The sequence below is a fragment of the Toxoplasma gondii genome, chromosome IX (genome assembly GCF_000006565.2).
Source record: "Toxoplasma gondii ME49 chromosome IX, whole genome shotgun sequence".
Lineage (NCBI taxonomy): Eukaryota > Apicomplexa > Conoidasida > Eucoccidiorida > Sarcocystidae > Toxoplasma > Toxoplasma gondii.
Genome location: NC_031477.1, coordinates 5,229,312 through 5,245,380, shown reverse-complemented (window position 1 = coordinate 5,245,380; position 16,069 = coordinate 5,229,312). Strand labels below are relative to the sequence as shown.

Genomic DNA, 16,069 nt, shown 5'->3' with positions numbered 1-16,069 from the left:
GTTTCTTTCGTTGTACCTTCTTCTGTTTAGCAGCATTTGGCTAAGACAACACAGCAGTCCAGCTGCGAAGAGAACGATGTGGGATTTGTATTTCAAAAACGTTGCGAATGAAACAAAGCTGAACAGACACGCGGAGGAGCTGATTGCGACTCCTCCAAGAAATATCAGTTTTCTGTCGACAAAAGCAAAACTGCGTTTCCTTGCTTCTTGTCTTTTAGCCCGATATGCCAATGTCACATGCTCTGTGTCTATCGTGTCTAACTGAAGTAGTCTTCGTAGAATTGGGTAGAAACGCCCAGAAACGGCGTGGGGAGAGCCTTAACTTGAGAAAGTCCCTCACGAAGGAGAGAACAATCGAGCTCGTCGACCCAGGTCGGTCTATACAGAATACTAAACCTAGTCTTAACTGACTCAAGTAGCGCATGGTTGAGCTGTGGTGGACTTTCAATCATAGGAATTGTAATGTGAGTCACCGAGTCACCAGACTCGGAGTACCAATAAGGGATCTAGATGACGGTGAGGACGAGATTCTCTGAGAAAACAGTCAGAGAGCAGAATCAGAGTAACTAAATGGAGAAAGACAGAGAGATCAGGAGCGAAGCAGTGTTCAGAGAGAACCCAAACACAGCTAGTATGAGAAAAACAGATGCATCGGAAACATCGAGGCACTTGCGTTTGCTGCCGCTTCTCGATCCTATTTGCCAACGCCGGGCAAAACCGCATTTTTTGAATGGAAGGTCCTTGTCGGATATTTCCCTTTCCGGCACCGATTCGTCAGTCCTATGCGGTGACATTTCCTCCGTAGTAACGCGCTTCTGAAGCTGTAGGCGCGAAACCCGTTCTCGAAAAAAGTCCACTCCTCCGTAAGAAAAATGCGTTTAGAGACCAGGGAAAAACACGAGCTCCAAAACGTCTGATCAACTTCATTTCCGGTCTTTCCTGTCGTGTACAGCCGCAGACTCAGATCTAGTCTGTCTTTCTCTTTTTAGCTTCACCGCGCTAGAACGGGGTAGGAAAACAAGGGTTCCACCTGTGTGCATGCGTTAGTTGTGGCCGCAGTGTTTGGTAAGGCGTTTTTTGCACAAGTCCCGGACACTAAGTGCCTCAAGGTTATGAGGAAAAGTTAGAAGAGTCCATAACCGACAAAGTTGCAACGAAGGAAACCAGAGATTCCGCTTTTTTACCCAGAATCTACGATAGATTGGATGCGGGCGTGTTCAATAGTTCAGCAGCGGTTTAGTTTCCAGTCTGTTCAATGCTTGCCGAGAAAGCCAGTTGTTTTCCAACAACACGAAAGATTTCCCATGGAGAGAAAAGCGAGTGGCCAGAGAAAAACGACTGCTGTCTTAAAAAAACATGGTTTTTCGGCTGCCATTTGACGTGTGCGTTAGCGGAACCGCCTCAGCTACGAAGCCGTAGTGCCCGTTTGGATTTGTTTGTAAGATTTATCGCGGTGAATCTTCCTATTTCACGAACACAAACACGCACTTTCGGGCTCGCGGCATATTCCCAAGTTCTCAAAATCATGCTAACGAAAACAGAACTTGGATCCTCTAAAAGAATCCAAGGCATTCAACATCAGCGAAAAGACCAGCGAGACTGTACCAGGCGCCGTCGCGACTTTTCTTGATAATCCTAAAGTGATCTTACCGATTAAATACCAAAGACCGTCTCTCTTTTTGCAACTGACATGCGATTCGACAAAGAACCGTTGATCTCAAATGGAACAGCGACTTCGTTAGGAGGGAGAAGTTGTAGTTTCTGTCTCGTGTTGCAACGACAGACCAGGCGGTTCAGTATCAGATACAGGGATTTTCAGAAGTATTTTCAAATTTTTGTAGAGAACACAAAACGAACAGAAGCGCGTTAGCACAGTGAAAGTGTTAAAAGACATGTAGGACGACACACAGTTTCAAATGCTTTACCGGTCAGCGTGGCAGATCCACATTCTACAGGATTGCGAAACTCTAGAGGCGCAGTTAAGACAGACCGCACGCGTTCTGTGCTGGCGACACACACCTCTCATGTCAGGGTTTGTGCGGTCACAAATTAACGGTGATTCATCCTTGTACCGGAGAAACTGGAACCGAAGTACTACATACAAAGACATGCAGGCGCTCAACTGAGGTATGCACTGTAGAATGCTGGCTGGTCAAAATCTCCGATCAGCTGAAGGTAGCAAAGTATTGAAGCACCTCATCGCAGACAAAAGGACTGGCTGACCACACCAAGTGGAAGCCAGTTGAACTTGAATTTAATGATCTGGGGGTGGCTGCGATTCGCCGTCGCGACAGTACTTCATGGGAATTCAAGGTTTTCTGGCACATCCGTAACTTGCAACGGCGTCACCAAACTGAATAGTTTGATGCTTATCCGGGTGGAGAGGGAAGCACAATGGTCCACGAGCTTCGTTTAAGCCTTGTTTTCTTCAGCCTTTCTAGTGGTTTCCCTGATCAGAACCGATTTGCGTCCTTCAGTCGCATATGTGAACTCCGCCTTTAGGCATCCAGAAAACGTGATCTTCCACATCTCTAACTGCAGTTCGACACTTATAAATGCACATCTGCATACTCATCGGCCAGGCGCTTCCTCGCTACAGCTGTGTGCATAGACGATACCGTTCTACCTATTGACCCTTCTTACACGCTGCGCCACACAGCACCTGCGTTACGGAACAGACAAGTCGGCGTTTTCCAGAGGCGCCAGAAAACTCCTTGATCGTGTGTCTTTTCTGTTCTCCACGACACGACGGCGTTTCTCAGGTTGCTACACAAAGATATCCAGGATCCACAGACCAAACCGATCCGGGCTCCTCCCAACTACAGAGGCATTCTGTGGTGTAGAAAAACGTTTTCCCCGGTGTATCTCCCTGTCCCACCCTTCTCTTTCCGTAAAAAAGTCAAAGGAACGCCAATAGGACCACGAACTGACTCCCAGCAAACCACCACGATCTGCTGGGTCGCGTATAAGCATGTGAAAAAGGTGAGCGCCACTTGCGCCTCCTTTTGGCAATTCTGGCCACACCTTAAAAACGCAGACAGGATTCCTTTGCACAGGCACCCGGTATACATACACTTGGTGACGCAGCACCAGAGGGCCACTGCCTTCTGGTCCCGGCGCGCCGCACAAAAGATACAAAAGGAAGCTCAAGATGTTCCCACTTTTCAGAGAGGACAAATTGCAGAGAGACTCCGACTCCGTTGACGAGACGAAATCCCAGTTTCTGCGTCGCCTCAAGAACCATACCGGGAATGTTTCTCCACCCTTTCTTTCTTGGATCGGGTTCCGCAGCTCTGAGGATTTCCGCTGCTTTATCCCTCGGGCGTTTCCCGCGTACCTTCCAACTTTCGTCCATCGGTGCATCTCCGTCTGTGTACTGTTTCTCTGAAGATCCACAGGAAACTTGTAGTGAACATACAACTCGAGTTGTCCGCCGGAAAAAAGTGTCCCAACGCTTCGCATGTGTCTTCAAATTGGTGCATGCACGTGATGACTCGAAATGGATTCCTGCTCTGGCGCAGGCATAACGTTCCCTGCGCCCGAAAGCGACCTCGACAATGTGTGGAGGCGAATGCCGTTGTGCTTCTCTCTTTCGTGGTATTTTTCTCTCTCTTGGTGCTTGTCTTTTTCACGGTGTTTCTCTCTTCCGTGGTGTTTGTCTTTTTCGGTGTGTTTTTCTGTGTCTCCTTCGTTGTGTCTGTCTTTGTCGTGTGCACTGTTTCGTCGCGACGCGCGACGCGTCAGCGCGACGGGCTGCACGTGAGCTGCCGGTTGCATGCATCGAGAGCCGTCTCCGTTCCAAGAGTGTGAGTGGGTGTAAATATGGGAGTACTGCATCTCCAGCGGGCACTTGTCCAGCATCGCCAGCATTGCATGCGGACTGCTGCCTCCGGAGAGACCTCCTGCGTTATGATGGAGAAGCGCCGAGTCGTCACTCTCGCCCGTCTCGGTCTCCACTCTCTGAGACTTGCCTGTCTCCTGGCAACTCTGGAGAGATGGCGCAAGACCAGGGGTAGGAGGACCCGATTTGCTGCGACGCACAGACTCATCGACGAGCGACAGAAAATCGTTTTCTTCGGCCTGAGCTGAAACGATTCCCGACACACTCCCGTGTCCATACACCGCAGCGTTGTCCTCTGCCACTCGCAGCGCCGTCGCTTCTCTCTCGTGCTTCTCCGCTTCGTTCTGACTCGCCAGAAAGACTGCAGACGCTGAAACAGACCCTCCACCGCCACATGCCTCTCCTCCTCCCTCCTTCAACGCTGCCGCCGGGACTGCTGCCGTTTCATGTCTTGCATCTTCAGATCGCTCTCTCTTCGCGGAACCCGCTTCACCAACTGCCTGCCCTGGCGTCTCAGCTAGCTGCCCCTCCGTCTTTTCTTTGAGCTGCTCAGCCGCGGGATCTGCGCCTGCGGCGTCTCGGTCGCCGCCCAGCAGAGCTTCGCCCAACGAGAACATGTGTTTGGCAAAAAGGGAAGAGGAAGAAGAAACGAGAGAATCCACAGAGGTTGTCGAACTCGCACTGCCGCCCCAGCTGGAACTGACAGAATCCCATCGCTCGCGCAACCGATTCGCCATCAAAGAACGCTTCGCCGGTGCGCGAGCAGCAGAGGAGGAAGAAGGGGGAGGGGAAGAAGGTTTTCCTTCTTCAAGTTCGCGGGCTGCCTTCTCCGCCGCCATTGCCTGTTCAATGAGACGATCCTCGCAGCGAATGTACTCGAGGACTAGCCACCTGAAGAACAGAACAACGCAACCACGAGGAGTTTACAGGGCGACCTGGGGTGTACAGACACCGCGACACGGGGCCACTCTTCACCGAAAACATTGTGCAAACCCGACGCTTCGGTTCGAGAGAGAATCTGCGTGTCATTGTCTACCAACTTCACCGAGTACTATACATGAATTCAGAGAGTCGTCGGATGCACAACCTCAACTTTTTTCTCTATATGTAAAGAACAGTAGTAAACAGACTTTAGATCCGGTATGAAACACACCAAGTCTAACGATACGCCGAAAAACGCTAATCGGGGTCGAACTCCTGAAAGCGCTGCAACAGCATGAACCGCATGCGGTGTCTGTCTCCAAATTCACTCTTTTCTCCAGTCGAAAATTTATATATATATATATATATACATATATATATATATATATATGTAAATACAACTATACATCTATACCTCTAGATATCGACATCTACAAACATATATATTTTTATGCATACGCGTATATCTGAATATATACAAATACGTGTTAAAGAGGAATGGAGAGTCCCTCCCACTGTTTCGGACTGCGTTTTCCGCAGGTGTCTGACTGTTTTCGGAATCTCTTTTTCTTGGTCTCATTTCTATTCTGAACCACTGCTTTTCCGAGTGTCTCAGCAGCCCCGCGAGGAACACCCCAGACTGACACCGGGAAGGATACTAGCACGGTGGATCGATGGCATTCAGACAGCTTTGATTCACATGCAGGTTTCCAAATGTAGGCCGTCTCGGACCTCCACGCCTCGAGGCTGCTCGCGGCCCTGCGTTTCTGACCCCTCTTTGGTCTGCGTGTGGCAAATCCGCGAATGCTCCAACTAAGGGAGGTGGACTCTGAACTGGTGATTGAATTTGAGCTTGTTCACCCTCCGACTGTTCTGCAGAGTCGCGTTTTGTTGCATACCGAAACGCGTCGGCTCGACCGACATCGAACAGTTCTCTGAGAGTCTCCTGCGGGCTCGCCTCCAGCGCAATTTGCAGGAGCTCTTGAGTGCTGCAGCAGAGACGAAGGAGTGGCGGCAGCGTGGAACATCCACATCCTTCTCGCATGCAGAGACATCCTCTGTCGCGACACTCTCGCACGCGTCTCCTCTGTCGCGCCGTGCTTCTGTCCAGGAAGACTCCAGTTCTCTCTTCACTGCCGACACCTACCGCAGTCGACAGAGACTGCGTCACGGTCTTCGCTTGTGCCCCGTCCACTGCCGACGCAGAGGACGAATCAGTTCCTCCTTTCCCTCTTCCTTTCTCGGCGTCTTGGTCTCCTTCCTCTCTTCTTTCGTTGTCGACCTTGTCTTGGGATGCGTCGCCTTTCTCTTGCGCCTCTTCTTCTTCTTGGGCTCTGTACAAGTGGTCGGCGAACGTGGAGAAGACGTCCGCGAAGACGGGTTCTTCTTTCTGGGCTTCGCTGCTGTCTGCGCTCCTGGCAGATTTCTCTGCAGCATCTTCTCGCGCCGTCTTCACCGCCCCCGAGACAGTTGCAGCTTCCGCCATTATCTTCAAAGGATCTCCTCGCTCTGCTCTTTGCTCGCCTCTCAGACCCGCTCCTTCGGGCGGCCAACTTCTTTGCTTCTTCTTTTCTCTGCTCTCCCCTCCGTCCTGGAAGCCGAGTTGCAACGCACTTCCTCGCTCGGCTTCGGCGCCGCTCTGCTTCCTGCTCTCTTCTTTCTGTTCCCCCAAGAAGCTGTCTCCCAAGAAGTCCAGATTCTCCTGCACTTTTTCATCCCAGATTCCCTCGAAGTTCCCCTCCAGCTTCTCATCCACTTTCTCTCTCCTGAGTTCCTGGGCAGCCGCCCCGCCGGCCTGCGAACGGTTTTCCTCGACGTTTCCAGACGCGCTTTTCGCGGTGTCTGCGTGGCTCGCGGACGCGCTGCTGCCCTTTTTCGACTGCCCGCGGCTCTTGCTGGAGAGGCTCGCGAGAGAGGCGACGTTCTCAGGATCCGCGAGCGCTGCACTCGTGGTGATCACTCCGGTGCCGAAGCTCCGCAGACGCGGGTCATGGAAGTAGTACGCGAAGTGGTGAGGCGGACAGACCTCGCCTAACGGACTGCAGACTGGACATGCGTAAATCGAGTCGAAAGCGCATCTCCCGCGACGCTCGGCAAGCTTCGCAGCAGCTGGAAACGCAGAGACGCTCGAACGAGGAGATCGATTCACACGACTCACCAAGGACCAAGAGGCTCCCAAAGAAGACCCCTGCTGAGACGCCCGAGAAGCGGACGAAGAAGAGGAAGAAGAAGATGCCGCATGGTGGCAGGCGAGAGCAAGAGAGGTTGCTGTTTTGGGGGAGGCGACAGGAGACGGTCCAGGGTCTGAGTGGGGAACTGAACTGGGGAGAAACGCAGGTTGCTTGCCAACGCATCTGCCTTTCGGCGAAGCAGATCCGCTTCTGTGAGACGCATGCACAGTTTCTTCCTTTTCTTCCTCGCTCCGATCGAGCAAGCCGATGCGCCCCGCGCCGTGGAGTGGACATACAGCCGGGAGCGGCACCCGAGAAGCGTCGGGCCTCGGAGCTGCGTGCGCCGGCGAAGACTGCAGAGCCTTTGACGACTCGGACTCTGTCTGGGGATTTTTCTTGGCCATCTGTTCTCGAAACAGCCGTGCTCGAGCTCGCAAAAGAGCTTTTGCACGGAGATAGTGAACAATCTGCGCGTCCTGAAGTTGCAGGTCTGGATTTATGCAATCTTGAGGCGCCGCAGACACGCGAATCGTCGACGCGTAAAATGGAACCACCTAAAAGACACAGAGGCACACACATGCATATGATTATATACAGACACATATGTGTTTATACATATATATATATATATATATATATATATGCTTATAGGTGTATGCAGATGCACACTGGTGTATACAGGCCGATGTGCCCGTGCGTAGCTTTTTATGTGACTTTGTGGCGTTTTTACCTTGATGTCTCTGAGGGCGCCGCTGTCTGGACAGCCGAAAGCTTTGTGTTTTGTAGCGAAGAAGCCGTCGACGCACTGCCTACCGCGACAGGTCACCGTCGGCCACTTGGTGAGGTAGAAAGGGATGTTGCAGCTCGCAATGAGGCAATCGATCATGTCGCTCTTCCCCAAAAACGAAGAGACGAATTCGCCCTGCATGTACGGAAAGACCTGCACAGCCGCACAAAACAAAGCGGAAACGGAGGCAGACACGAGGATTGACTTGTTATTCGTTGAGATAGGCTGTTCGAAGATCGCAACAGGGCACTCAAAGTGCACCGAAAAGGCGCTTTTCCCGACTCTGGGGGCCGGGCAACTGCGCGCGCAAATGCACAGACGCACCGACGCGACTGTTCTCCGGATGTGCCACCTGTCGAGAAACGGAGAGAGCGGAGACACTTGTCGATACCCGCGTCCCATCGATGTACGTACACCCGGGAGAGCAGTCTTCTCGCAAGCTCGCCTTTGGACCCTAAACGAGCAGACGAAAAAAGCTACGAACACGACCATCGTTCGTTGTTTTGTAGACAGCGACTTCCGAAGCTCGGTATTCGCTCAAAAAAAACTCACACCTACTGCATCCGGCAGACAAGAAGATCTACACCAGGCAGACACCTCAACGTATCGCCTTCCGAGAAAAAGCTAAAACAAATCCCCTTCCTGAGAGACCTGTCATCTCAGGACGAAATCTGACGCCTTGCGCGACTTCACAGTCTGTCCCGCGACTCTCTCGTTCTGTCTCAGAGACTCAGTACGAGTCTGCTTGCCACACACACACACACAGAGTGTATGTACACCGGGGGTAGCAAAGCCGTCGGCCGCCTGCTGGGACATACGTGGGTGTAAGTGACGGTGACACGTCCAGGTCGCTTTGCGATGATTTCTGCGCAGTCCTCCGGGATTAATTTGTTTAGTTCTTTCCTCAGACGCTTCCCGAGCCGATGAGCAGTTCCGCGGTCGATGAGATCCCGACAGACGTGCTCCACGCTCGACATCACCGTCGCGGCAGACAAGTTCAGGCCGACTGCAGCCGCAGCTAAACCGCCAGCGGAGGCACCTGCCAGAGGCGAGAGACGCGGTTAAACTCTGTGCATTTTGTGTCATTCATTTTGTTACTACACGCGAGAGAACAAGACGGAGTCGCCCGGAGAGAAAAGGAGGAGACAGATACAGACAACATGCAGAACGAGAAGAGAAGAACACGCAGGAAAGAAGACACCGAGCATGCGACAGTCGACACAAGAGGAAGCGACGCGCAGAAAGGAAGAAAAGGGGAGCGCTTCTGACGCCCTCCAGTCGTCTCTCAGAGGTACTGGGGGGGGGGGTCTGTCCACAGGAAAGGGAGACGAAACGAATGTCATTTTCCGATACAGAAGGCGACAAAGCGCAAGGCTCCTCCACGACTCACTAAAATGAGAAATTATCCACCACCAAACTCCACACTTCTTGCCGCAAAATACTGCACTGGCACAGACGAAATTCTTCCGCAATGGAGAAACGTACAAGGAATGCACACACATTTGCATAAGCACAGATACATCTATACGCGAATAAACGCGTACATACAGATATGTCCACACAGGCGTCTGCATGCACATCGATAATGCGCCTAGGCAGAGGAATTCAGAGACAGATTCCAAGAATCAACGAATCACGAGAACTGATGCGCAATTGTGAAGAAAACCAAGCGAGCAACACGTGAAATATCAATATGTCTACACATTCACTTACATACTTAAATATATTCGCATGTACCAAACAAACACCTTGAAAAGAAAAAGACACATTTACACAAAAATAAACCTCACAAGACATACATGCACTTACTTGGTTACGTGACTCAGCATCGACACACACAAATATGTAGATGCAGATCTGCATGCAGAACTCATATATATATATATATATATATATATATATATACTTATACACAGAAACACCGAGACACAAACACACACACATATATATATATATATATATAGTTTCTCTGACTCCGCATGGACATATTTGTAGACGGACGAATGTGCAGAAGCCGGTTTGCATGCAGACCTCGACAGGATACCAGCTCCGATGGAGGAAACTCTGAGACGCACCGGCGACGGGAGTGTACTGGTTAATCACATTCGCCTCGCAAAGGAGAGACAATACGCCAAGGTGATAAGGACCGAGGAGCCCCGCGGGACTGAAGGAGAAGCCGAGAGGCGATCGGAGGAGGGGGAACGGTGCAGCCACTTCAGTCGAAAGTTTTCCTTTCTCGTTTCCTTCTGCTCGACAAATGCCGCCTTTCTCTGCGAAACACCACGGAAGATCGCAAAACGAAGAACGAGTGGAAGAAGCCACACGAACTAGCAAAAGAAAGAAACAAAGAAAAAAGGAATAGACGGACACAGACAGAGTGAGAGAGCAGAAATCAGAAGAGACAGCCACGCAACCAGCGGTCGGTCAGCTGCACGTACACCGCACAGAAAGGCCAGGATGAAGACCTGCCCTTCGCCGAGAGTTTTCCGGAGCTGCGCGTATGCATGGAGACGTGTCACCGCACATGAATCTACGCGCATGCGATTTCTTTGCAAGTGGAGAAACTGATCTGAAGCTTGCAACAGAGATAAATCAATACAAGTACGAACAAATGCATACATGTACATATATATATATATATATGTGTGTGTGTATCTATTTATATATATATATATATATACATATATATGTATCTACTTATATATATATATATATATGAGACAGTTCAAGTTGGCGGAGAGAAGACCGTTCAACTTGAACTGCAGCATTTGACACTTTCTACATCCAAGTGACTTCTGCTTCAGTAGGAGTCAGGCCCGATCGCATCCCGGAGCCAGTTTTCGATCGATTCACGCCACTCCAAGACAAGACGGCACCAGCTTTCCCCAGGCCGAAAAAAACGAAATTTCTTTTCTGCACATTTGCTCTGCGTCTCCTGGAAGACGCGCCTCCAGGTTTTTTCTGTCCTGCGAGCGCACCTGCAGTTTTCGCTTTTTCTCCAAGGGCGACAGGGCCGAAGAATTCTGTCACGGATCTCTGCAAGTCCGACCACCACGAGGTTGAAGCTCCCTGAGACTCCTCCTTCCCTTGCCCCTGCAACTCTTCCCTCTTCGCCTCTCCGCCTTTCTCGCTTCTCCCTTGACTCTCTTCTCCTCGACTTTTCTCTTCGCGGCTGCGTTTCTCCTTCTCGCGGTCTCCCTTCGACGCTTTCGGTTTCAAAAGCCGGAGGGACGAAGTCCCGAGTTTCTCCTGGAAATCCCTGTACTGTGCATGCGCCCAGCTTCGAGAGGCACTCGCCATCCCCCCGGGTCCTCCCGACGCAGAGTCACGCTTCTTGCGATGTTGCGGAGAGGAAGAAGAGGAGGCAGAGGAAGAAGAGGAGGCAGAGGAAGACGAGGAGGCAGAGGAAGACGAGGAGGAAGGAGAAGAGGATGAAGAGGAAGGAGAAGAGGAAGAAGAGAGGTACGAAAGGGGACACTGAGCAGTTTGGCTGGAGCGCGAGGAAACAGGCGACGTGTCACCGCCTGTGTTCGTTTCTTTGCGCGCTTCGCCTCCCCACGCGTCTTCTTCTTTTTCTGTTTTCGCTTCTCTGTGTGTGCGCGCCTCCTCCTTCTTTCCAGATGCCGAAAAAAAAGAACTGTCTTTCTTCTCTGCATGCAATCCCTCGCGCTCCTCCGAAGTGGAAGAGCCTCGGGGCGGCGCCTCGACGCCGACATTGCTGCGTCGCGGCAACGCGACCCTCCGAACTTCTGCAAGGTTGCCGATTCTTCTTCGTTCTTTCTCTTTGCCTTCTTTCTTGCCTTCCGCGCGCTCTTCTGGGTGACCCTCCAAAAACGCGTCTGCAGCGACTGCGCCCTCTTCTTTCTCTGCCAGGGACTCTCTTAAACTCGCCTCATGGCGCTCACCTGTTTCTTCTCTCACTGCTTCAGCCCAGTTGTCCCTCCCCAACAGACTTCTGTCTCGCCTCTCATCTCTTTCCCCATGTCCTCTTTCGTCTCTCTCTCCTCGTTCGTCTCGCTCTCCTCGTTCGTCTCGTTCTCCTCTTTCGTCTCGCTCTCCTCGTTCATCTCGTTCTCCTCGTTCGTCTCGTTCTCCTCGCTCGTCTCGTTCTCCTCGCTCGATCCGTTCTCTTCTCGAGTCTGTGTCTTTCTCCTCTCGCTCTTCGGTTGTCAGTCGGCGCGCCACAGGTGCGGATGCGGAGGAGACTCTCTGGCGAGATTTCTCGGCTGTCGTCGACGTGCATCCTCGAGAAAAAGATCTGCATGCGTTGTCCGCATCGAAGATAACCAGACCGTGGAGCGGCAGTTCTGGGACCCGCGGCGCAGCTTTGAGTTTCGCAAGTGGATTTCTCGGTACGAATACAACGGACGCATCCTCCTGCCCTTCTTTCTCTCCTCGCTTTTCTCCGCGTCTTTCGCTTCCTTCGCTTCCACTACTCTTTTCTTCATGCAGGGAGGGAGATCCCGACGGCTCTGCAGGGCGCCCTGGGGTCTCTTCTGCGCCTGGGCTGCTCAGGAAGAAGGAAGAAAGAGAAACACTTGACTCGCCGTTCGGCTCGAGCGCCGCAAGCACGTTGGGCGGCTCTCCTCCATGTGGAGCTCGCTGGAGAACCTCTGCATGCACGCGCGAGATGTGAACACCCTGCAGGAGCAACAGCTCTCCGTCGTTGAGGTCGTCCTCGACTTCTTCTTCGTCTTCCGTTTCCACCGATGGCGACTGTCCCCCAAACTGATGCAGGAAAGACGTCTGCCGCAGTGCGTTGCGCAGGTGGTCTACCCAGGACAAAGCAGGACGGACAGAAGAGGAAGAAGAAGAGGAGGAAGAAGAGGAAGAAGAAGAGGAGGAAGAAGAGGAAGAAGAAGAGGAGGAAGAAGAGGAAGAAGAAGAGGAGGAAGAAGAGGCTCCTGTTTCTGACGGGTGTTCTTTGTCTTGATGTTCTCGTTGGTGTACACACAGGCCGTCTAGGGGAGGCGAGGAGAGTTCGTTTGTATGTTTGGAAGCGTCGCCGGAAGCATTTTCCTCCAGGGCCTTTGCATGCATGCGCAGGCGACCTGGAGGCGAGTCTTGTTGCGCGGGACCTGCGTGGGTATCGGACCTCGCGAGATTCGACCTTTTGCAAAAAATGAATTCTCCGCTGCGCTCGGAATTTTTGTGGCTCTCTCGTGTCGCCCCCACAGATCTGAACACAGTCTCCCCGGTGTCTCCGTCGCCCTCCACGCCCCTCGCGCGTTCCCCCACTGCCTCCATTGTCTCCTCTGCGCCTTGTGGGGACTTTGGCTGCACACCGCGTACCAGGTTCTCCTCTGGAAGAGCGGGAAGCGAAGCGACACTTGCCTCCCAGGGGCCTTCTCTTTCCGCGTTACCTCGAGTGCCCTCGCTGCTTCTTCTTTCGCTTCCTTGTTTCTCTCGATCAAGGGCATCCTCCAGTTCCGCCCGCAGAGCCTCTGGAGAGACGAAGCACCTCGAGGTCTTTCTTCTTCTCCCCACAGCCTCAGTCGACGGGTCTCTCTCGTGTCGCCGCTTGCTGTTATTCCCCTTCGCCTCTGCACGGTCAGCGAAGCGTTCCTGCAAGAAAAGAGGTTCTTTCACCCTTTCCACGTCTGAGTCTTCCCCTCGTTTCTCCCTTCGCGCTTCTTCTCTGGACTGCAGGCGAAGCGCCCTGCTCGCGTGTGCATCGTGAGCAGCGCCTAGAGGACTTGCGGAGTCGTCTGCGCCTTCATCGTTCGCTGCCGCCTTTCTGTCGCCGCAGTCTCCTCTGTCGCCTCCCGGCCGCGGGCGCTCGGGACTGAGGAACGCGGAGCTGATGCCCGACACGGAGCTGCATGCACCGCGCTCGCTGGCGCTCCGAGACTCACCGGACTCGACAGGGAGGAAGAAGGAGGACAGTGTGCGTGGATTCAGGAGTCGTCCCAGGACGTCTGCTTCGCGAAAACCGCCTTCTTCATCTCTCCCGACTCTTCTCCAGAAAATGGGGGAGTTTTCGGATGAGCTGACTGCCAGGCTGAAGCGCCGTCTCGCCGTCGGAGCGGGTCCGGGATCCGGAGCAGCGGAAGCGGCAGACAGGGCTGCGGGAGGAAGCAGAGAGCCCTCAGGCGACAGCGGCCTCCAGGCGCCACAGAAGACTCGAGGCCGGGGTAGGGAACGATCTTTACGCTTCTGCTTCGCCTGCTGGAGGCCTTGAAAGGCGCGGCTGTTCACTGGTGCGCCTGTCGCGGGCACCGATGCGTCTTCGTTCCTGCAGGAGACGCCGGAGACAGAGCTGCACACGGAGGGAGGGAAGGTGGAAGAGCGACGAGTTCTTCGCAGAGTCCCGGGATCTGCTGACGCGATGGTTTTGGGGTGTGGCGTTGCATGCTCGCGAGGTCTAGCAGAGGGCAGCAGTTCCGCGGCGACGCACTGCAGAGGCGCTTCTCTCTCTGCACGTTCCCCCTCATTCAGAAACGCATCTGCAACTACGCCTCCTCTTTTCGGATACGACTCCAGGAGCTCTCCGACCTGTGCATGTTCTTCCTCTGCTCTTCTTTTCGCTTCCAAGCGCCTCCGCTGTGGAGACAGTTCTCTCTTTGGAGCATGGGTCGTTCCTGACAAAGAACCGTCTTCTGCGTCCAGCGAAGATGAGACGACGGGACTTTGCCTTTCCCCGGTCGCAACACTTCTGGGAGAGAAATCGCTTTTTTTCGAGTGCACTTTCCACCGCGGCAGCAGCGAGACAGGGCGCTGGCAAGCTGCGTCGTTTTCGCTCTCTTCGCAAACTGACAAACGCTCGCTTCTTTCAAACGAAAGCTCCGGGGAGGCAGCGGAGGGCGCAGACTGCGGAGACGAAGAACGCGAAAAAGAGAGGGAACTCGGAAAACCAGAGGCAGAAAACGCGTCTTCGCTAGCGGACTGCGACGGTGAGGTCTGCGACGGCAAACCGGCGGCGCAGAAGTCTTCAGTTGCGGAAGCCGTCCTGCAGGGATCGACTTGACGGCTCTTACTGGGCGACGTCGAGTGAGAACCCATGACCTGATTCGCTGCCCCGGAAATGTCGAAAACCTGCCTTCTTCGAAAGGGAAATGCACGCACGTGTGATCAGCAACGGACAAGTCTACTTGGTTCCGGCCGAAGACGACTTGGGAAGCGCGGGGCAGACTCGCAGAAAGCTGTCGTTAAACGCGTCGTGTTTCTATATGCGAAATATCGCCGAGAAAAAACAAACTATAAAACAACGAGCGGCCTTGTCGAAGCGGACGAGGTCATGCTGGAGGTCTTCTCTAAAGGGGCGGCTACCCGCAGAAAAAGCCAGCGGATAAAACGAACATGGACAATGTTTCGATACGCCGTGCATGCGAAGCCAACAAACGGGAGAAACGGAAAAAAGTCAACAAGTCCGGCTAAATAGGAAAGTATGTTGAGAAGCGGCCGCACGCGCGGTGTGGATCTAGCGCCGATGGAGGGAGCTTTGCGGGAACTGTTTTCTCTTTCGACGCGAAGAGGAGACTGAGGAAGGCTTCCGGCCTCGGCAGGAAGCGCACTTTGAGGTCGAGAAAAGGAAATCCGCGACACAAAACTCCCTGCAGGTTTCCACGTTTCCACGAGGGCACGGCGGACGCGCGCGTTCTCAGCCGCAGAAGTCGGGGAAGAACTCGTGCGTGTGAAGAATTCGCGCAGAAACACGAGAAAGCGCCCCAACATGCACTTTGACTTTTCTTTCTAGGCAACGGGAGCTGTCCGTTTGAAAACCTTTCGCTTGCAAACGAGAGCCTCGCCGAAAACGCTGGCAGCTCAGTGCACCCTCTGGCGTGTCGAGAGTGGAGGAAGAGCGGCAAAAGCGCCGCGAAACTGGAAATTCAGCGAGCGAAAAGTCGCTCGGAGAGACACTCAGAAAGTCCTCTCTCCTCTGCGCTCGTCCTTTGCGGGACAAAAATGAAAAACAACGGAGAACGTCACCCGCCTCTCTTCGCACGGGCGCGAGACGTCTAGCGAGCGAGCCACACGCAAGGTCCGCCTTTCCCTTAGACGTCTCGAGACAAGCTCACGGACGCCGGCGACGCTGCTGCCGGGAGAAAGGCAACAAGCATGCAACTAGGCGTGCGTGCTTTCCGACTTCATGTCTACCAACACAAATATCGCTACCTCAACAACCAAGCAACGAACAGAACACTCTCTTAAAACTGCGAGTGTCACACGGACACTGAAGTCCGGTTTTCTCCTACACTGCTTACTCCACGCACATCAACGGCAGACAATAGCGCGTATCGACTCCGTCAAAATTCAAGGATGTACTGCCAAATTCGGAGTAGGTTTTGCATGCAGCACCAAAAGATTCCACGCACTTTCACGTATAGGCGTGCACCACACGCCTATACT

The 16,069-nt window shown here is 53.2% G+C and overlaps 2 protein-coding genes across 2 annotated transcripts; both read right to left on the bottom strand.

Annotated features, from left to right (window-relative positions):
* Positions 1 to 3,468: 3,468 nt before the first annotated feature.
* Positions 3,469 to 14,722, bottom strand: TGME49_305140 (phospholipase, patatin family protein; the record flags this gene model as incomplete). The annotated part of the gene is made up of 6 exons (XM_002370267.1): positions 3,469 to 4,732; positions 5,662 to 7,487; positions 7,664 to 7,873; positions 8,539 to 8,759; positions 9,796 to 9,990; positions 10,699 to 14,722. 6 exons carry the CDS (start codon positions 14,720 to 14,722, stop codon positions 3,469 to 3,471), a joined length of 7,740 nt encoding a protein of 2,579 aa, XP_002370308.1.
* Positions 14,723 to 14,917: 195 nt separating this feature from the next.
* Positions 14,918 to 15,609, bottom strand: TGME49_305130 (hypothetical protein; the record flags this gene model as incomplete). Its single annotated transcript, XM_002370266.1, has 1 exon — positions 14,918 to 15,609. The coding sequence occupies exon 1, from the start codon at positions 15,392 to 15,394 to the stop codon at positions 14,918 to 14,920; it is 477 nt and encodes a 158-aa protein (XP_002370307.1). The 5' UTR covers positions 15,395 to 15,609.
* Between the last annotated feature and the right edge of the window lie 460 nt (positions 15,610 to 16,069).